The sequence below is a fragment of the Aspergillus pseudodeflectus genome (genome assembly GCF_044049435.1).
Source record: "Aspergillus pseudodeflectus strain CBS 756.74 chromosome Unknown BJX68scaffold_105, whole genome shotgun sequence".
Lineage (NCBI taxonomy): Eukaryota > Fungi > Ascomycota > Eurotiomycetes > Eurotiales > Aspergillaceae > Aspergillus > Aspergillus pseudodeflectus.
The window spans coordinates 1-19,697 of NW_027263881.1; the positions used below are offsets into that span (position 1 = coordinate 1).

At 51.1% G+C, this 19,697-nt stretch overlaps 7 protein-coding genes across 7 annotated transcripts; 3 read left to right on the forward strand and 4 right to left on the reverse strand.

Annotated features, from left to right (window-relative positions):
* Positions 1-1,536: 1,536 nt before the first annotated feature.
* On the reverse strand, positions 1,537-3,555 carry BJX68DRAFT_273263 (uncharacterized protein; the record flags this gene model as incomplete). The annotated part of the gene is made up of 4 exons (XM_071047413.1): positions 1,537-2,858; positions 2,910-2,976; positions 3,028-3,380; positions 3,444-3,555. 4 exons carry the CDS (start codon positions 3,553-3,555, stop codon positions 1,537-1,539), a joined length of 1,854 nt encoding a protein of 617 aa, XP_070892317.1.
* A 277-nt stretch (positions 3,556-3,832) lies between these two features.
* On the reverse strand, positions 3,833-5,599 carry BJX68DRAFT_25997 (BRcat domain-containing protein). Its single transcript, XM_071043795.1, has 2 exons — positions 4,319-5,599; positions 3,833-4,264 (listed from the first exon to the last, which is right to left on the reverse strand). Exons 1-2 carry the CDS (start codon positions 5,286-5,288, stop codon positions 4,110-4,112), a joined length of 1,125 nt encoding a protein of 374 aa, XP_070892318.1. The 5' UTR covers positions 5,289-5,599; the 3' UTR covers positions 3,833-4,109.
* A 1,184-nt stretch (positions 5,600-6,783) lies between these two features.
* BJX68DRAFT_273265 (RNA recognition motif domain-containing protein) lies at positions 6,784-7,425 on the forward strand (the record flags this gene model as incomplete). Its single annotated transcript, XM_071047414.1, has 5 exons — positions 6,784-6,803; positions 6,907-6,979; positions 7,052-7,158; positions 7,211-7,341; positions 7,394-7,425. The coding sequence occupies 5 exons, from the start codon at positions 6,784-6,786 to the stop codon at positions 7,423-7,425; spliced, it is 363 nt and encodes a 120-aa protein (XP_070892319.1).
* Positions 7,426-7,954: 529 nt separating this feature from the next.
* Positions 7,955-9,297, reverse strand: BJX68DRAFT_26084 (gamma-glutamylcyclotransferase). The gene is made up of 5 exons (XM_071043992.1): positions 9,281-9,297; positions 8,990-9,228; positions 8,905-8,936; positions 8,704-8,843; positions 7,955-8,623 (listed from the first exon to the last, which is right to left on the reverse strand). Exons 2-5 carry the CDS (start codon positions 9,088-9,090, stop codon positions 8,087-8,089), a joined length of 810 nt encoding a protein of 269 aa, XP_070892320.1. The 5' UTR covers positions 9,091-9,228; positions 9,281-9,297; the 3' UTR covers positions 7,955-8,086.
* Positions 9,298-10,006: 709 nt separating this feature from the next.
* Positions 10,007-12,817, forward strand: BJX68DRAFT_259732 (uncharacterized protein; the record flags this gene model as incomplete). The annotated part of the gene is made up of 4 exons (XM_071043758.1): positions 10,007-10,881; positions 10,935-11,038; positions 11,887-12,741; positions 12,795-12,817. The coding sequence occupies 4 exons, from the start codon at positions 10,007-10,009 to the stop codon at positions 12,815-12,817; spliced, it is 1,857 nt and encodes a 618-aa protein (XP_070892321.1).
* A 470-nt stretch (positions 12,818-13,287) lies between these two features.
* On the forward strand, positions 13,288-15,922 carry BJX68DRAFT_250102 (major facilitator superfamily domain-containing protein). Its single transcript, XM_071042206.1, has 5 exons — positions 13,288-13,963; positions 14,036-14,065; positions 14,124-14,434; positions 14,493-14,614; positions 14,662-15,922. The coding sequence occupies exons 1-5, from the start codon at positions 13,634-13,636 to the stop codon at positions 15,780-15,782; spliced, it is 1,914 nt and encodes a 637-aa protein (XP_070892322.1). The 5' UTR covers positions 13,288-13,633; the 3' UTR covers positions 15,783-15,922.
* A 4-nt stretch (positions 15,923-15,926) lies between these two features.
* On the reverse strand, positions 15,927-19,025 carry rlmA (SRF-type transcription factor RlmA). The gene is made up of 3 exons (XM_071042207.1): positions 18,346-19,025; positions 18,125-18,281; positions 15,927-18,058 (listed from the first exon to the last, which is right to left on the reverse strand). Exons 1-3 carry the CDS (start codon positions 18,399-18,401, stop codon positions 16,424-16,426), a joined length of 1,848 nt encoding a protein of 615 aa, XP_070892323.1. The 5' UTR covers positions 18,402-19,025; the 3' UTR covers positions 15,927-16,423.
* Positions 19,026-19,697: the final 672 nt, after the last annotated feature.

Sequence of the window (19,697 nt, forward strand, 5' to 3'; positions counted from 1 at the left end):
AACTAAGAAGGTAACTGGGTTTCTGAAAGGTAGGGTAGCTTTGATTCCGAAAGTAACAGACAGTAGCTAGAACTAATTACAAGTGTTAACGAGTGTGCTTAAATACTAAGTTCCATCATATCCTGACTATGCTCGGCTCGTAGCCTGGCTATGATCCGGTCATGTCCTGGGTATGCCCCATCGTAGTCAGTCTATGCTCCTCATAGCCTGCCTATGATCGTAACCCTAATCCGGCCTAGCATCATAGCTCGACTATGATCGGTCTCGGTGCATTGTTCTTCCGTAGTTGTCACGGCGCTAGGCTGCGGCACAACGGATTCATTGGCTGTCAATGCCCGCGTTCTCTGACATGAACTTTGTAGGAGTGGTCAGGAGAGAGCTTTTTATACATCTCCTGGGTTGCAAGCAACTCACTTAGGAATAATAAGAGCCTCAGGTAGTTTGCCTCTTGAGTCAGTACCGACAGCAGGGTACCTTGAACCTAGCGCTTGCTCGTCGGTGCCTTTGCCCATAACAAGGTTAAGGCCGAGCTTCGGGGTTGGAAGTTCAGACTTTGAAAACGAAAGTACGACCGGTGCACCGGTAACCCCGCCTCAAGCAAGCATCTAATTGCAGTCGACACCAAAGCGAACCCCTGCCCTTAGGCTGATATTGCGGTGTACTCGACGGCAACAACTGGAGGGGCCTCGAAATAGCGCATAGTCCAATGCATGTTTGACAAAGTTAGGAAAGAGAAGTGGTCTATCACAAGCCCATCGATGCAGCATCCGTTTCAGCCATACTGCAGGAAGGAGTCGGTCAGATTATATGTTTTGTCTGATAGGTAGAAGCAGGCACCCGGTTCGAGTCCCGAGAACCAGGTTCCTGGGCCAGATGCTATACTAGTGCGCATTATTGAGGAGCAAAAGCAACGCCTAGACGGTCAACAAAGGAATGTGTATTGGTCAGTGTCCAGTGGAATGGTAAAAGCTTGCTATCATACATACTCCTGGCTGAAGCAAACCCCTGTTCTTATTGTTTCCGTGTGAGGTTGGTCTCTTTCTATCAACGACCTGAAGGGGCGTGGAAATGACATAAAAAGCAAATATGCAATGGAGTAGGTCCGGCAACATTTAGCCATGGTGGGCTGCATTAGTTTACCGTTCGCTCGGGTCGAGGGAATTAATAGAGCACAGTAAGCAAAGCAACGCAATCTAGTAGCAATCTTTCTATTCCACGTCTGAGTCTGGCCCCTATTCTTGATAAGCGGACTTTTGTAGCCTGCTTTTTGCTCTACCAGCAGCCGAACGGACTCAAAAAGCAATTATCAGTCGCAGTGTAGATCGCAATGATGAGGCCACCTGAGAGGCGTTGTTTGTGATCAAGTTAACACATATTGTTCCCAACAGGCACCCGTATCGCTGTTATCATGCCCTCCTTAGTCCGTTTGGCGAGCATACCCTAGGGGATTATACGAAACCTATACAAAAACAAAAAGCCCATTGAGAGAAAAGGATACACTTATACTGCATGTTGCTTGAGCGCAGCAACGCTGTCTTAGTATAACTTGCTGCTCAGCCAAAAGTCCTTCAGAGGGCCACTGTCAAAATCGTGATGGTTCACTTCCAATTTCTCCCGTCCGAGAGCTTGCCCTGGTTCAGAGGCTGGCTCCAGTTCTATGGAAAGCTTTGGCCCTTGACTAGCACGCGAGTCACTGAGATAAAGGGGCAGATCGATGATTTGTCGAGCCTGCGTCATCTGGGGAACTGAGCCCGGCACTCTTCTATCTGAGTGAGGAAATCCCTGTCGAAACTGGAAAAGGTTTAATTCCTCTTCACGTTGTGTTTCCCACATCCAAGGGGTCTGCAACGCTGGGGCGGCCATACTGTCTTCATGACGACCAATAATAGTGTCTCCTATAGCCGGCAGGTCAGGCAATCGATATGGAACGTCCGTTTCTGACCGCATGATTGCCTCATACGCGGTATCAAAGGCTTCAGAGATGAGCGATGTATCATCGTTGTGGGTCATGCTCGGTCTTATGTCTCGGCAAGGGCGCTGAGGCTGAAAGTACCTTCCCTCTGGGGCGTGATTCATGTGCTTGTGTTCAAGAAACCCCTCAGCTGCTGGAACGCTGATGGGCTGGTCAAAGACCGAACAAGGACCCAAGAGTGTAACTTGAGAACCCGTACTTCTGCCAGCAGGGTTCCCGTCCAACTTCTGAGCAGGTTCTAGCACCTTTTCTCTTTTTTTGCGTAATTCGGCAAGAATTCCGGTTCCATTTTCGGATGAATTATGTTTGCGCTTGAGTGAGATCTGTTCTGGCCTGGATATATGTGCTGATGTGCTGTCCTTAACTTCTGGCAACCATCGGGAGATTCTCTGTTGCATCAAATGATTGAGATCTTCCAGAGACCAATACCTTCTATTCGGATCCTCTGCAGCACGAGTGTTCGCAGAGCAGAGGTACTTCTCTAGTGCCTCTACAACTCTGGAGTCATCCATGCAGCTGGTAACTGTAGTCTTCTCGTGGAGTATGTCTTGTTTTTCGCATTCGAAGGATTGATTCCCAAGCTGGCTGAAAGGCCCAGGTGCTACATCAATTATCGCTGGATTTCCAGGCTCGGGCTCGTCATATGTAGCAGTATCACCGTTCGTTACACCCATGTCCAGGCTGTTTAGTCGTACTCGAGGACTCTCTTCTATGCTTGGTCCCAGCAATTCGGCTCGTGGCTCAAGGTTCAATTGTCGGGGATCTTCAATCCTAGTATCATAGTCGAACATGCTCAGTCGGTTTGTTTGCTGCAAAGTCTGGTCATTCGGCTCATTTACCGATGATTTATTGAAGAAATCCGATTCGGAGAAGCCTTGATCAAGCACTTTACAACATATATTAGCATCATCCTAATGACGATAGCTTAGCATCTTACCGCGAGTCTTGACAGGCGACGACCTTTTGCCTTTATTGGAGATACCCAGGTTTGGGACAGAATGGAGCTAATCATGTAAGTTTGTCTCCCGCCTACCTAGACTCCTGGGTCAATTTACCGTTAAGCGATTCGTTGGTACGTTCGAAGCATGAAAATTTTCATTAATAGTATGTCGCCTTCTCTGTTTTGACTGAGCCTTCCTCCGTGTTGTCGCACTCTCGCCCTTCACTCGCGAGCTCTTGCCCTTGTATTCGTATCGGTCCTGCTTGGTTTTCGACCTTGGAATGCGCTCATACCCGTTCTTCTCTTTTCTTGACTGGTGAGACTCAGTTCCTCTGGTCGTAGGTCGAGCGCCTGAGTTTGATTGCTCCAAGCGTCCAGAGTCAAGAGGATCTTGTTGCCGATGTGCTGCTTGTTGACTTTCCTGGAGGGCGTGGCCCGCGCCGACGGTCTGTTTTGCTATTGGGATACCTGAAGAAGGTAAGTTAGAAGTGCCTGTAGTTATCAAACACTAGCTCGACGGAGAGTGCGTACCATCGAATATGAACTTTGCGGAGGGATGGTTGTCCGCGTGTGGAATAACCGTCTCGGCACCGTCCACTTGGGACAACCAGCTCAGGATTCTGCTCCGGTCTTCGACGCTCATCAAGTCTTATATATCAATTCCAAGAATTAATGAGAATATTTAAGTAGTAGAGCTCTGTCGCATCGTTAAAGGGGTTGCGTCACGGACGCGGTTCTGAATCCGGAGAGCAGCATACCCAATGTTAAGGAAGGAAGCACGGGATTCCATAACAGGCAAGACAAGTGAGATCACAATCATGGTTCCAACCTCATAGTAAATCTCGGCTAAGAGAGTTTAGGAGGTCGCTATTGAGCTGTGACCTCTCACTAGAAAAACATGCGCTTGCGACACTCGTGCACATCCACCGCGTTGCACCCTAGTAGGTGTTTTTCCTCAACACCAAAGCATCACATACAGCAAATCGCGTTACAATCTCCCTTAGAAGCAGCTAGTTCTTAGCGTTAATTACAGTCGATTGAGTTTGCAGCGTCTGCATGCGCGTAGGTGACAGTTACGGCATTCCAGAATGAAGTCTGGAAGGTATTGGCCGCACTCTTCACAGTTGTCACCCTCGTCAACGCGGAGCCAACGGCCAGGGTGAGTACAATGCTGTACTTCTCGAATCTGTGCGGCCGCTACCTGTACGTCGCGTGCTGCGGGCGGACCTTGGACATTCCTAGCAGCAAGCACTTGAGCTCGATCCAACAGTCGGTTCTCATCCCAGGTTGCGCAACTGCACTTTTTCCATTTGACCCTGCACACGTAACAGAACTCGAATCCGCAGCGACAACTAGGGTCATGAAGATTATTAGCATTTGCAATGTACCACTCCTCGAAGACTTACGTGATGTGGTTGCAGCCAGTCTCAGCTCGATGAGATGGGAGCATTGCGGGCATTGTTGCCAGCCGGATTGCTTCGCTAGGTTCATCACCTCGTCGTGTTCGTCGACACACTTTCCGGTATGAGCAGCCCGTTTGCACAATGTGCATGTCTCAGAGTGGCAACTTTGGCAAGTGCCCACATATCCTTCAACAAATGGAGGTAAGATGTACTTGGCGCATCCTGCGTTCGAACAGTAGGTTCTGTATGGGTCCTTGTGTTCGATTTCTTTGTCTTCAAAGCGTCTGGAGAGATCGGCACCTATATGCTTTCTCATGGTCGATAGGGGGAATGCCTTACGACAGCATCGTGGAGGGAAGGGTGATTCATCCACGAGGGAGTCCTTGACGAGACGCATGACGCATCCGTTGCAATACCAGTGGGGGCATTGTGCTTGGAGCATCTCAGAAGCAAGTTTGAGCTCAGTGCAGGCGACGCATTCGCGTTGAAGTTGAGTGACATTACGATTCGCAGCACTTTGCGAGCTTTCGGCGGTGCAGTGTCTCTTGTTTGGGCCGTCATGTAGCAGGAATTCTTCAAGCTCGTCATCAAGTTCGTAAGCACTCTCTTCGCCAAGCAAGTATTGGGGGAGTTTCAAAGGCTGTTCTTGTGTCGGCGGCGGTCGCTGCCCAGCAAGTCGAAAGGCTAGGTTGCGGTCTGCGAGTGCTCTGTTCTCCTCTTGAGCTGCAATGGTCAACGCAACTCCATTCTCCAGTACGGCTTTGGCAATGCTCTTTGCCATCTTATGGTCTTGGAGGACGGTGGATGATTCATGAAGTTGGTCAGACCAGTTTTTGAGAGCCAAGTCACCATCCGTCAGCATACCGGCTCTCTGTTTACCTTTTGAGCGATTCGATGCCTCGATGGCATCCTGCTCCAGGATCTCAAGGATAAGCCTTTGGCTTGGCTCGTCGATTGAATCAAGGAGCAGCATGGTAGCGGGCAAGAGAGTTGGCAAAAGAAAGGCACATGAACAAAGTGAGAACAAGATGGTAAGTGAAGGAGTGGAAGCGGTGTTGCTGTAAAAGAGAGGTCAACGCTTTGGCAATGGAGTGGTTCCAGGCCACAAGGCTCGTAGAGAGCACCGGCGTAGTAGTAACCATGGTGAAAAATTGATGAGAGCTTAACTTGAGTTCTTCCCTCAGATCCAATTGCACATTGTTCAGCCATGCTCTCTGTCTAGAATCTATTTCCCCAGTGTCCGCAGTAGAGCGCACGATTATTCCCAAAGGTCAGCTCGGGAACGACCAGCTTATTGCTGGCTCACTTGGAGAAATATTGCAAGAAAGTCAAATCCATCGATTTCTAGACACATCTGTGATGAAAAACAGCCAACAGTTTCGACTCCCCGAGGTCCCGCGCTGATATATACCTGCTGGTTTGAAAATCAAGCGTCTGGTCTAGCCTTATGAGGTGCTTGGAGGAGGTCTAGACATTGAATAATGAACATAAAGTTTGCAGCTTTCTGGAGATTGTAAATCTGACTTGAGCTGCATGTGCAGGCTTAGTGTCAGCTAAAAGGGCCGCTAGCACCAACCAAGTAAGGCAAGGACAATCATGGCCGCAACGGAGAACAAAACGGGAAAGAGAGGGACACTGAGTGGAAGAGCAGAGACCACCCCGCCATCTTGTCTCCGGACCGTGGACGTCGCCTTACTACAGGGACATGAGAAATTCACCCCTCTTTGGCGTCCGATTCGCTGGCGGGAATGTGACGAGAAGGAAAAGAGGACCACCTGGCTAGAAAGAATAGAAATTATTGGCACAAGCGCGACGGCTAGGCCCAAAAATGCCACCTCTCCGAGACTTGCTTGGTTATCTCTGCAGCTCCATCTCAAGAGTTCCTTCGCCAGCCAGCCCACCTTCACCTGCTGTGCCGCCAATACACATCCCCCGCTCCGTCGGCTGCTTTCGTCCTCCGGTCTCTGCCTTTCGCCTCATCCGTGGAGGGAAGATCGCTTTTCTGTGCAGATTGACGCTGCAGTCGAATAGTAGTGGCCTGAGTTTTCTGTAGCTTCCAAGGTTCTTTCCCCTCCGGCGTTGAAGCTGTTCTGCAGTGTAATTTTCTAAGGTAGAATTTTCGCATCATCTGGATACCTGTCGGCAGTAAATGCTCGAGCTCTTGAGCCGAAGTGAATTGAGCAGTGAAGTCGAGTGTGAAGTGGGCTTGACCTCTCGAATCAACCTTCACGCCGTCTACCCAGTCTAACTAGTGCCACCCCTCTTACACCCAAATTCTTTTTTTCCTTCCCGGAGTTTCATCTTCCTTCCTCCATCCCCTCGCCACAGCTTTATCTGTTGCTCTTGTCTCCCACCGTCCCGAACTTTGTTGCATCCATCTATCTGGTGATCGCAGCCGTTCAACCTTTCCTCGACCAACATCTCACTGCTCATCCTCCAGCTCCTCAACACCACAGCGAGACGTAAAGATGGCCAAACTATTCATTGGGTCTGTCCATCCGTCTCTTATGGTCATCTATCCTCAATGACACTGTTTTCTTTCTCATCGGACCGATGGTGACCCCCCAACTGACAAACACCCCCCACATTAGCGGCCTCGCATGGCACACTACCGATGAAACTCTTCGCGACGGGTTCTCTCAGTACGGAACTATCGAAGAAGCCGTACGTGGTCCGCTCTGAGCCTTAACTTTTAGTTTTTCTTCGTCCCGAAAGACATCTGTTCACAAGTCGCAGGTTGTCGTTAAGGATCATGACACTCTGCGCAGCCGCGGTTTCGGTTTCGTCCGCTTTGCCAGTGAGACTGAGGCAGAGACAGCCATGAACGCCATGAACAACCAAGAGTATGTACCTAGCGAGCCCACGCATCGTGATATAGTTTCTGACTGGGTCAAGGTTCGATGGTCGCATCATCCGTGTTGACAAGGCTTCGGAGAGACCCAATCCCCGCAACGGAGGTGGTTTCCAGGGTCGCGGTGGCTACAACCGACCGGAAGGACAGGCCTACCGTGGGGGTGGTGCCGGTGGTACGTTCCCCGATATTTTCCATGTGGCTCTTATCCTTAACGTTGCAAACAGGCTGGCGCCAGAACCAACCCTCTGGTCCTTGAGATACTTCAACCGGGCATTCCTGTTGCTGAAGATCCTGTTTCCTCGTCTTACAGGTTGCCGACCATGATATACGATCGATGACCCCCAGTTTGATGGTTGATGACGCTCGTGGAAAGATAATGCTGATTCTATGTTCCCTGGTCGCGATGATTGCCCCCGCTGGTTGATTTTGAATTTCTGTTGCCTCAGCTAGTGGTTGATATCTAATCTGGCATCCCACATGAAGGCGATATTGCGAGTAGATGAGAGTAGGAGCTTACCACCAGGTATCTCGACTTCTGGACTGGACCTGAACAGCAATCCCCACATGCGGTCACCTAGAACCGCGACCTACTTCGGCAATACACCACTCTGTTCAGCAAGGGACAATATGCCTTTTATCGCAAACTTTGACTAGGGGCGCGTCCATCGTTAATCCATGGGCCTACATCTGCTTCAACTTATTATACATCGTACCACTTCCGACAAGGTTGAAGCATCGCCGGGGCTCTATCCACTTCGATGAACCCCATTACCAAAGTCGCAGTTCTATCTAATCGGTCGGTCCGCAAACTCTTCTGATCTAATGTAGAGGAAAATTAAAGTGATGCCAGGGTCACTCTAGTAATCTCTATTCTAGCTTACCATCTATACTCGAGCCCCAGTCCGATTGCACAATTGCTACTCTGACAAATCAACCTCCTCTCCCTTCGCACCCTCGCTCAAAGACAACCTCACATCTCTCTCAGCCTTCTCTTCCTCTCTCCTCGCCTCTCCACTCCCTTCAATATCTCTAACCCTTCTCACAAGATCCGTAACGTGCCCATCAGCGCTCCCCAACCCAATCCCCTCAAGCGCCTTCTCTAACAAGTACAGATACTCCGTATTCTTCCCACTCTGCCCATGGCCCCGACTAATAACCTCCGCTACATCCTGCGGCTCGCGGCGCGCCGAGTCACGCAGAAATTGCGGGTTGCTCGGCTGTCCAATATACACCATGCAGGTTATCGGGCCTGATGCAGATGCAGACGCGGGGTCTGATGTTGTCTCGGATGCTGGCGAGGTCGGGCTGAAGGGGTGGAACGGCGTATAGTGCACGCTGTAGCCGTCTATCTCGCGGACGTCGAGATAGTCGTGGACCTCTTCAGCGTGCGAAGACGGAATGTGGTATGCGGCGCCCCAGACACGGTTCGTGGAGGCTGGCTCGAGGGGTGCGTGCTGCGTGTCTTTTGTTAGTACATGGGATCTTGTTCCAAAGTAGTCGGTACATCTGTGTAACGCAGGGTTGGTGTACATACTGGGTCGTCTAATGTTTCCCAGAACCCTCGCTCGATCACCGTCACCACGCGACCGGGCTGCTCGGCGGTACCTCTGTGGTCTGTGCTGGCTTGCCAGAAGCGCCGGACGTAGCCTTCGATGTAGCCTGGTACGCGCTGGTCTGTCGGCCCGGTTAGGTCGTTTACCTTTGCATGCGACTTGGGGAAATTATTGCAACGTACCATAGTGTGGTGGAGGCTTCCAAATTAGGCTCCTGTAGCTCGTTAGCTTTTGCTCTCACGTTCTAAAGGATAATGAGTGACTTACCCATAACCAAATACCCATAAATCACCTTTGGGGAAATATTGACGCCACGTTCGACCATTTGGTGGCGTTGGCGTCTCTGTTTCTTGGCTTGTAGAACCCATTGTGTTTCCGGTAGGCTAGTTGAGTCCGGGAGTTGGTACGCGCAAGGCTCTCAACATATATTTCGGGAGCAGCACTGATTTAAGGTAGAGTTGCGTCAATTCGCAGCAAACGGGTTATTCTTTGTCTTTCGGATTAGCCTAGATGGCCTTTGTTATTTACCGAAGGCAAATTGACTCTGGTAGAACTTACTACAGTGAGAATTGGTTGTGATATACAATTTCTAATACGGAGTCACCTTGCTTGGTGATGAAAGGTGGTACACAAATCACATCATGTTTGCGCCGTTTGCAATTTAGGCCTCAGGCATCAGGTTGCCGCAGATACCCATGTTTGATCTTTCTTGACCCTCACAGAAAAACACCTTACTTGGCTGTCCGAGCTATGGGATTGAACAAACAGGCGCAACTCTGAGATGCTGACTTGTCTCGCGAGACATAATCCAGTGTCTCTCCCAAGACAACCACAGGATTCTCCGCATCATAGTTCGGCTTAGATTTGTGGTCAGGCAATCCAAAGTTGGAAAGACAACCAACTAAGCAACAATTAGGCGAATCAGACCCAAGCCTCCCACATAATTGTGCCAGCATCCCGAAGCTTCCTGCGCCGTTGCGGCCGATATCAGGCACAGCGGGGCTGCCCAGACACAGGAGGCGGGGCCAGCAATCAACTAAAATCTGCTGGTGGTTATGATGATGAATTATTGACTCCACGTCATGGTTCACTTCCAACGCACCTTTCGCAAACTTGATATGGCGCAAATCTTCCAGAATTGCGCAGGCATCTTCTGAACCCCATCTCGCAATCTGATTCTCCGCCTGAAAGACCCTGATACAGATTGACCGCCCCCCGCGTTACACAGTCTCCGCCGAACTCAATATTTCACCTCTTTTTTTTTTTTTTTTTTGGCTGCGCATCATGGCCAGCATAATCCGGCTCATCCGGACACAATATACGCCTCCGACAGACCCTAAGATCTCATTTGCAGGAAAGACTGTCGTCTTGACTGGCGCAACGGCCGGGCTTGGATTCGAAGCTGCCATCAAGCTCTTGACTTTGGGGGTTGAGTCCTTGATCATCGGCAGCCGAAGCCTGCAAAGAGGCGAAGCAACCAAGGCAGAGCTTGAGCAGCGCACAAACAGGCCCGGGGTCGTACAAGTATGGGAGCTGGAGATGAGCAGCTTCCAGAGCGTTAAAAAGTTTGCTAGCCGAGTGAATGAGCTAAAACACCTGGATGTTGCCCTTCTCAATGCGGGCCTTTGGAATCGAGAATACACTGCATCGCCGGAGGGGTGGGAAGAAACTTTGCAGGTTAATACGCTATCGACTTCTTTGCTGGCGCTTTTGGTGCTTCCGAAATTGAGAAGCTGCTCATCTGCATCCGAGCCAACACATCTGACTGTCGTCTCAAGCCAGCAATTTGTCCGAGTTCAGGCAAAGAGCCTCCAGACGGAAGGGCCATTACTAAAACATCTTAACGAGGCGAAGGCGTTCAGCGGCCCAAAGCAGTATGGCATTTCAAAGCTTCTTCTAGAGTATGTTCTGAAGACGGTAGCTGGTCGTTTGCGAAATGAGAATGGGACCGTCCCGGTGATCATCAACACCGTTAGCCCTGGGCTCTGCGTGTCATCCCTTGGACGACAATATAAGAGATTTTACCACCGATTGGTGGTCTGGGTCATGTATAAGCTTTTCGCTCGGACGACCGAACAAGGGAGCCGGTCACTGGTCAGTGCGACATACCAGGGTGTGGAATCGCACGGACGGTGCTGGCGTAGCGATGGATATCTAGAGTAAGCCTGCCAATGACCATGGTGTTTCGGGATCTTACACTAATCGGAGACAGCGAATCGGCGGCGCTCACAACAGGAGTGGAGGGTAAGCAATTCCAGGCAAAAGCTTGGAAGGAGATTATCGATGTTCTCAAGCAGCAATCGGAGGGTCTTGAAGGTGCATTGAGAGGACCAGGATGAAACTACCAGTCCAGGCAGTTTTCGGCCCTATGAACCAGCTCAATAAAGACCTGACGTACTACACTTCTATCGTACATTTGGGCCTTAAATAAGCGGGACATGTGGGCCTTTAGAGTTAGATTTAGGCTGACGATTCAAGCGTCATCTCGGATAAGCGCTGCTTTGTTACTATTAATACTCTGGTATAGGAAACCACGGATCGTCGCCTAGCTCCAGCACAGTTGTCAGGCGCACGACGGACAAAGAAAGAACGCCTCTATAACCATGTAGAGGACCAGAATGAAAGAAAAGCGCCGTGATGGCTCAGCTCTGGAAGGGGGCGCTCTCGTATTCGTTTTGTTTGTACTGACGAGGCTCTCCACGCAGGCTCTTGGCAGCTGGTCCATGATCCATCGCTGACCCACGGCTCCGCCCGCTCATGAGAGCAACAGCCTCGCTCAGGAAGAATGGAGCGAGGCTAACTCCTGATCTCCTACGAAGCCAATTTTTCGTTTCTCTCTCATCCTTTCTTCTCTCTGTTTACCTTGTTGACTATGCTCGCTCCCCCCTAATGAAAGCGCCCCTGCTTTGTCCCTCTCAGTCTCAACCCCTCCTGATTGCGCCCGCACTACCTCAGTCAATGCGAAATGGCGTACAACAAAGCCTACAACCCGGATGCGCTCCCGGCGTAAGTTGAATCCGAATGCGAGTTATGCTTTGGAAAAAGGATTAATTGCTAATCTGAAATACAATGCATCAGGCATGCGGAGCCTGAACAGGTACGCCGACATTGACCACTCTGTCCCTCCACTCGTCGCCTCGGCTCACTTCTTATTATCTAGGCAGCCCAAATGATCGGTGCCATGCATATTAAGACTTCGAATCAACAGCAACGTCCGCATCAACCAAAGATTACCTCGCCTGGCGGCATTCCTCCTCACTCCACCCCTTCTCCTCACACCTACGGGCAACGGCAGCCCTCAGGACCCCCGCGAGCAGCGTTGGATCGACCACTACCCAATGTGCCCGCTCAACAACGCCCTGGGCCCGGTGGCCTCTTACACCCGTCTCCTCCCCCTCAGAACTATGGCTTCGGACCACCGCCGTCTCAGCCGGTGCGCAACCGCCCCCCTCCCTCGTCGCGCCCTCCCCAGACCCCGCAACCTCCTCCTATGCCCGCCAACGACGATCCACAACAATTGTTCCCATTGTTCCGCGCCGCTAATTCCTCAAATTCCGGTGCGCTGACGGAGCAGGAGCTGGGCTCTGCTCTGGTGAACGGCGACTATACCTCGTTCCACCCCAAGACCGTGAAGATGATGATAAGCATGTTTGACCGCAACAGGAGCGGATCGATCTCGTTTGACGAATTCGTGTCGTTGTGGCGGTACCTAGCAGCGTGGCGGGAGTTATTTGACCGGTTTGATGAAGACCGAAGTGGCCGCATCAGTCTGCGGGAGTTTGAGAATGCGTTGGTTGCGTTCGGATACCGTCTCAGCCAGCCATTTGTGACGGTCCTCTTTACTGCCTTTGAGAGTAAAGGGCGGGTGGTCAGCGGGACAGGACCGCCGCCGAGAGGGATGAGCTTTGATTTGTTTGTTCAGGCATGCATTAGCCTCAGGCGTATGACCGATGTTTTCAAGCGGTATGATGATGATCGTGATGGGTATATCACGTTGAGTTTCGAAGAGTTCCTCACAGGTAAGTCATCTGCTTGAACTCGAGGGATCACGGGATCTAATTGCCTTTCGCAGAGATACTTCAATTACAGGACTAAGAAGCATGGTGCATGGAAACTGTGAATTGGGCTCTGGAGTTGGTTGCATTTTCACCTCCTCGTATGATAATTCGATATTGGCAGCATAATAGTGATTATACCTTGAAGTTTGAAAGATGTTCTTACTAGAAGCAGAAGAACTGTAGAAAACAGGGAAAGATTCTCCATTTATGGCGCATCTGATATGTTAATTGCTTTTTTTTTTCGAGATAATGCTGTGTTTCAGATCGGAGGTTTTTGTTTCGCCTTGTGTCTCCTGACGTTCGCAGCATTCCGCATTCCGCAGTGCCGTCATGCATCTACCCCTCGTGTTGATTTACACTTGTCTTGAGAGAGTCACTGGAGACAATAATATTGAACAACGGTACCAAAACTCGTATCTCGCCCTCGGATAACACGGCCGCGCGGAGGTCCAAGTTTAGTGCGAACATGTCGGAGACCCCCGCTATCCAATCTCCTTACTCTGGCAAGCTTTCTTCCGTCGCGCAAATTATACGTAACGGCCGACTCGGCCGCTTTGCTAAGATTCCTCCTCACGCCCGCTTCGTTATAGAGAATCCTCGGCAAATGCACTATATATCTATCCAGCTCTCACTTCCGTCCAGGCGTTCCTTGTTCCTCTCCGTGTGCGATTAGTACGAAGTACTTGATCTAGACCCCATCGCCATCGGCTCGACCCGCCCACGGAGTCAAGCACTTTTTTTCTACTAAGTCCGAGTCCCTTTTTCGCCTCTCGAGTCTCGAGCCACTCGAGTTTCCCGACTTCCCTCGACTGGCTGGAAACCCGCATTCGCCCTGCGTCGAGGAGAAGAGGAAATGGCGCTACATGAGAAACCCACTGCGGAGGAACCTATACAGCCTTCTCATCATGCAGTCGACGACATGACCGTTTCCGAGAAGTTCTCCGCACCGGCAAGACAGCCCTCGTCCGAGGACCAACCCGATGGCTCGTCAGATACCGTGGGAAGAGCGCGATCTTCGTCGGATAACCAACTGTCGACTGATGCAACAGAGACAAGCGATGATGCGACAGCAGCGAAAGATACCTCTGAGGGTGGTGGTGATGGCAACCCGCTGGATCGGGTTCCTTCGCAGGCGCAGAAGCTAGGAGGGAAGAAGATCGCGGTTGTTATGGGGGCGCTTTGTGTATGCTTCTCTTATTGCTTGTGCTGGAGCTTCTTTGCTGAAAACATGGCTAACTACTGCTTGACTATGTAGCTCGTTCTATTTCTCGCGGCGCTGGATATGGTATGAAGACACACTGAGTGCGAAGTTTACTAGCTCTAATGCTGACGGATCTCTAAAGACGATTATATCTACAGCCCTACCGACGATGGCCGCCGATTTCAACGCCTCGGAAAGTGGATATTCATGGATGGCCTCGTCGTTCTCTCTCACCAACGCAGCGTTTGTCCCGCTCTGGGGCAAGCTGAGTGACATTTGGGGCCGGAAACCTATACTTTTGCTCGCCAACTTTGCCTTTCTTATTGGCAGCTTGATTTGTGCATTGGCTAAGAATTTGCCCATGGTCTTGGCTGGTCGAGCGATACAAGGTGCTGGAGCTGGTGGGATCATCACTCTGGCGAATATTTGTGTTTCGGATCTGTTCAGTGTTCGGTTGGTGCCTCTTCGAGACCTGGCTTATCTGTTGGAGGGAGTCTGACCATTTTCACAGAGAACGGCCGATGTACTATGCTCTCTTCGGAACAACGTGGGCTATTGCAGGAGCTTTGGGACCACTCGTTGGAGGAGCGTTTACTACCAGCGTGACATGGCGATGGTGTTTTTGGATCAACTGTACGTTGAATGCCCTGCAAGTTGCGGCTATATGCTAACGTCCACAGTGCCGATTGGCGGCGTCTCCTTTGCCATCTTGTTCTTCTTCCTCAAGATTGAGTCCCCGAAGACCCCATTGTTGGGTGGTCTCAAGACGATCGACTGGTCAGGCGTCCTTTTAATCGTCGGAGGAACCCTCATGTTCCTCTTCGGCCTGCAATTCGGCGGCGTCAACTACCCCTGGGACTCTGCAACAGTCATCTGCCTCATCGTGTTCGGCCTCTTCACCTACGTCCTCGCGATGCTCAACGAATGGAAGATAGCCCGCTATCCTGTGATTCCCCTTCGCCTCTTCACAAACTGGCACAATGTCCTCATCCTCGTCATCTGCTTCATGCACAGCATGGTTTTTATGGGCGGCTCCTACTACCTCCCTTTCTACTTCCAAAGCGTGCTCCTCGTCTCCCCAATCCTCAGCGGTGTCTACGTCCTCCCGCAAGTCCTCTCCCTTTCCCTCATGTCCATCGTCACAGGAATTTTCATCCGCAAAACTGGCCGTTACCGCGAACTCATCATCGCCGCCTTCGTCTTCCTAACCCTCGGCTACGGCCTCCTCATTGACCTCAAGCCCTACGCCTCCTGGCCCCGCATAATCATCTACCAACTCATCGGTGGCTTCGGCACAGGCCCGCTCTTTCAAGCGCCCCTCGTCGCCCTCCAGGCAAACATCCACCCATCAGACATGGCCGCCGGAACCTCGACATTCTCCTTCCTCCGCCAAGTCTCCGCCTCAATTTCCATCGTCATCGGCACGGTCATCTACCAGAACATCCTCGTCTCAAAATCATCCACCATTTCCGCCGCCGTGGGCCCCCAAACAGCCGCAGCGCTCAGCAGCTCCTTTGCGGAGAACAGCCACGAGCTCATCCGCTCCCTGCCCGAGGCGCAAAAGGACGTTGTCCTCGACGTCTTCAATTTCTCGCTGAGCAGGATTTGGATCTTTTATACCGCTATGGCTGGCGTTGGGCTGATTGTTAGTATCTTTGTTACACCGGTTGAGTTGAGTAAGACGCATACGGTTCGCAAGACGGGGCTTGAGGAGCAGGAGAGGGCGAGGAAGGAGATTCTCGCGGACCAGGCGAGGGCGAGGGGCGCGAAGGTGGAGGGCAGTGGGAAGGAGACTGCTTAGGTACCGGCAATTTGCTGGGTATGTATCGGCGTGTTGTATCTAGGCTGGTGCATACCTACCTTGCACATAGTACAGCCCATGGATGGCTCTTCTAGTATATAGTAGCATCTACAAAATAATCAAGTACATAATTGGATAAGCTCATCACACCATTGAAATCTGCTTATCTCCTAAGCCCTGATCATATTGAAACACCAAAAAAGTACAATTTGTAGGTATATCAATAACCAGCCCCAAGTAAACTGAAAAATTAGGTATAAGGTTGCTCATTTGGTCCATCCTTGAGGCTTTTTTCATCCGTTGCGGTCTTTTCATTCTTTGAATCTGCAGACAGACTATTCGAAGTTGAGAATGTTAGGAGCAGAAATAGTACTCGCCATAGACAAGGGGTATAGAGATAAGATGTTGAAACAGATAATGAAAGAGAAAAGACAGAGGAGAATAAGCGGACAAAAGAGATCGAGGCCCAAGAAAACGAGCAAGGGATAGCGGAGGTCTCGAGAAAATCAGGAATTAAGTATCCAACTCCTACCCAAATTATCGACTTTCCAGAACGCCGCGAGAATGCAAATAAGCGAGAGCCGGGCGGTGACGCCATAGAAAATGATAGGTCACATCATTAAAAGTGAAAAGAAGGAATGTTACGTTTTCGCTTTCTTCACAGCAGCTTCAGCACTGGGCCCACTATCCGGGCTCTTGCGTTTTTTATCTTGCTCATCCTCTCGACCAAATCCAGGCCCATTCTGGATCGCAGGTGTAGGGAAAGTGAGAGGACTCGGAAGCATAGCGCTGTCTGGTCCAGACCGGCCAAAACCCCATTCAGGGAAGAAACTGGATGGTGACGGAAGTAGCGCATCAGAGACGAATCTGCTGGGTAATGCGGATATCGGTGTCTCTATGTTATTATTGTTATTGTACGCAGTGGTATTGTTCTGCGCCGCGCCTGCTGTCGTGCCTGGGGGTGGTGGCCTAGCGAATGGGTTCGGCGGCCCCTGCGCACCTGCGCTGAGGATCGGACCGGCGGAGGGAGAAGGAGGCGGTAATACCACGCCAGTGTGGCTGGCGTCGTTGGTTTTTGCAGGAGTTGCAGTCTTATTGCCAGCGGAAGACGAAGACTCTGCTGTTGCGCTTGCCCCATCCGAGTGCTCGCTGGGTATTTGAACTTTCAGCTGGGGTCGCTTTGTCCCTAGCTGGGCACTGTTCGTCCGCGCAGGAGGCTTTATATCCGCAGCGGGCTTGGACATGGGGATATCTGTGGCGGGACGAGGTGGAGGAGAAATCTTCTTGAAAGGCTTCTTCTCATCAGGTTCCAGCTTCAGACTTGTGTTGCCGCTGAATTCAAAATGGCGCGCTAGAACAGATCCGTGGTCATCGATAGGCGTGAATATACTACGGGACTTGGAGAGAGGTTTTATGTGCGGAGGGGATTGCGTTCCTTCAGTCTTCAAAATCGGAATTTGATCCGTTGAGGTCTCAGGTAGAGAAGTCGTCCGCGGTGGTTGCTGCTGCTGCTGCTGCTGCTGCTGTTCTGCTAGGTACGGCTGGGAGATTTGGGGTATAGGTTGGTGAGGTGGTTGGGAAATGCCAATCGTCGGTCGAGGCTGCGCCATTGGATGCTGGGTGTGTTGAGTGTGTTGAGTGTGTTGAGTGTGTTGAGTGTGTTGAGTGTGCTGGTTGTGCTGGTTGTGCTGCGGATGCTGGGAGAGATGCTGCTGATGAGCATGGGCGTGTTGAGCTATTGGCTGAGGGGGCATCGACTGAGGAGGCATGGTATGGGCTGGCATGGGCTGATGCTGGGGTGGAGGTTGATGCGGCCCGGGGGGATGGTTCACGAAGTGCGCATACTGAGGTGGTCGTTGATGCGGTTGGCCCATGTGAGGAGCATTAGGATTGTAAACCGACGGATTGGACATGTATGTAAAGGTGTTTGGAGGTGGTGGAGGGGGCGGGGGCGTTCCATGGTGGGGTGGTCCCCCAAGGTTGGAGCTAACACGACGTAAATGATTCCTCGACGAGGGCCTTGAAGCCCCTTGCGGTTGTGGCGTCCCATGGCGCGGATCGAAAGGTATGCCGTTGTGAATTGGCGGCGAGGCAGAGGGTGCATGGTTGACATGTTGGAAGTTGTGATGAGGGACGTGGGGCATCATTTGTGGAGGATTTTGAGATACGGCATGGATGTCGTCAGGTGCAGGCGTGGCATCATCTTCGTCGTCGTCATCATCATCACGTTTGCCGTTGAAGTCTTCTGGGCCTTTGTGTTCATGAGGTGGACCGAACTATACAGGTCTCAGGTTAGATCGCGAATAGGACCAGACGCAGGGGGCGCAAAGGAAGCAACAAACATATTGATATCGTGTAAGGGTTTCTCGCATATCACAAGAAGAAAATTCATAGAGCTTTTTGTTATGGCCAAAGATGATGACGGCGACGTCTACCGAACATAATACCGCTAGCTCATGAGCCTTCTTGAAGAGACCGCCCTTTCGTTTCAAGAAAGTCCTATGGAACGCGTTGTCAGTATACGACAGGCACAATCCGTGCATCGCCAAAGATAAGAACCCACACTGAGCGGTTGCGATCATCTTTGATCGCCTTGATCTCGATCTTTCTTCGACCCATGAGGTAGAAGGTGTGCGAACGAGGTGCGCAACAACGGGCCTATCGAGGTCGGAGGTGGAAACAAAGAAAGCGAAGAGAATGATATCGAGTCGCCCTGTAAACAAAACGTCGGCGCGTATAGAAGCGATGAAACCCGAGAGAAGAGCCGCCCGGCGAAGGGAGTTTTCTAAGCACGCGACAGAAGAAGGATAATAGCCCTGGGCAATTGGTCAGACGTAAGTTTTCTATCAACAGTACTTATACCGACTATCCGGCTAGCTCCGGACAGTCAGGGCGCACGCAGGAACAAAGGAAGTAAAGGAGAGGGCAATTCAGCATCGGGCGGAGAGAGACAAAGAAACGAAGGGAAACCAAAGCGAGAACCATGTGGGAGGAGAAGGTGTGGGAAGGCTGGAATGCGTGGTGGCAGCTTGACTGACGGTCGGGAGGGGAAGACTCGCACAAGGGGAGCCGAAGTTTGGGGCAAACAAAGACGAGAAACGGAGCCTGAGGTTACCAACCTTTGGAGTGAAAGAAGAAGTGGGAGTGAAAGGATCGACAAGAGACAATTCTCGGATGGAACAGATGGGGATAGGTACTGAGAGGGATGGGAGAAGAACGGATGATTCTTGGTCGAGACGCGGGTGGATGAGATGCAGAAGATTCTAAAGATAGCCTTGACTAAACTTGACTTGAGGGCGGCAACCCGTAACCGCCGCTTAACTGCCCGTTAGCCGCCGTGCTATTTATGGCAAAAGCACGAACCTATAAAATCCTTGATCCCCGATCTTATGGCTTGTCCTCTATGAATCCCGTTTCTTATGATCGCGTCGTTTATTAGTCCAATCGCGATGGCTGTCAAATTTTGCCTAGAGGCGTGATATCGCCCTTCAGTGCTGGCTGGATATGCGAGTTGACTAAGAGCGATTCAGTTCCAAGAGACATTTTCTTACTCTTTTATTTCATTTTCTAGCCTTCCTCGCAATCTGTGAAGTCAGCCGTTCAATATCGAAGATAATTCCAGTGTCTGGTGTACAGGAGTCGTGCTCTGGATGATGGATCTTTGATCTGTGTATCGCCAAGCGAAACTGCTCTGTGCACACTGCAGTGTGCACGGTCGCCCACGGCCTTGTAACTGCTCCACTGGCTAAAATTAAAGGCCAGCACTAATCTGGGAGGCTGATCTGGCTAGACCCTGGGGGCTGGGCGATGCATGACCGAAGGCTAGCAAAACTACTTTCTTTTCACATCGACTGAACATGATGCGGTACGAAGTGATCGACTATGTATACAAGTGCTCACGCAGATGGAAGGCCA

Coding starts and splice junctions, on each gene's coding strand:
- BJX68DRAFT_25997 (XM_071043795.1), bottom strand. CDS start 5,288: ATGCTGCTCCTTGATTCAATCGACGAGCCAAGCCAAAGGCTTATCCTT. Junction 4,265..4,318: donor ACTGGCTGCAACCACATCAC/GTAAGTCTTCGA, acceptor TCATGACCCTAG/TTGTCGCTGCGGATTCGAGT.
- BJX68DRAFT_26084 (XM_071043992.1), bottom strand. CDS start 9,090: ATGGGTTCTACAAGCCAAGAAACAGAGACGCCAACGCCACCAAATGGT. Junction 8,844..8,904: donor GAAGCCTCCACCACACTATG/GTACGTTGCAAT, acceptor CCGGGCCGACAG/ACCAGCGCGTACCAGGCTAC. Junction 8,624..8,703: donor GGGAAACATTAGACGACCCA/GTATGTACACCA, acceptor AAAGACACGCAG/CACGCACCCCTCGAGCCAGC.
- BJX68DRAFT_250102 (XM_071042206.1), top strand. CDS start 13,634: ATGGCGCTACATGAGAAACCCACTGCGGAGGAACCTATACAGCCTTCT. Junction 14,435..14,492: donor TCGGATCTGTTCAGTGTTCG/GTTGGTGCCTCT, acceptor CCATTTTCACAG/AGAACGGCCGATGTACTATG. Junction 14,615..14,661: donor ATGGTGTTTTTGGATCAACT/GTACGTTGAATG, acceptor TAACGTCCACAG/TGCCGATTGGCGGCGTCTCC.
- rlmA (XM_071042207.1), bottom strand. CDS start 18,401: ATGGGTCGAAGAAAGATCGAGATCAAGGCGATCAAAGATGATCGCAAC. Junction 18,282..18,345: donor GATGATCGCAACCGCTCAGT/GTGGGTTCTTAT, acceptor CGCGTTCCATAG/GACTTTCTTGAAACGAAAGG. Junction 18,059..18,124: donor CCCTTACACGATATCAATAT/GTTTGTTGCTTC, acceptor AGACCTGTATAG/TTCGGTCCACCTCATGAACA.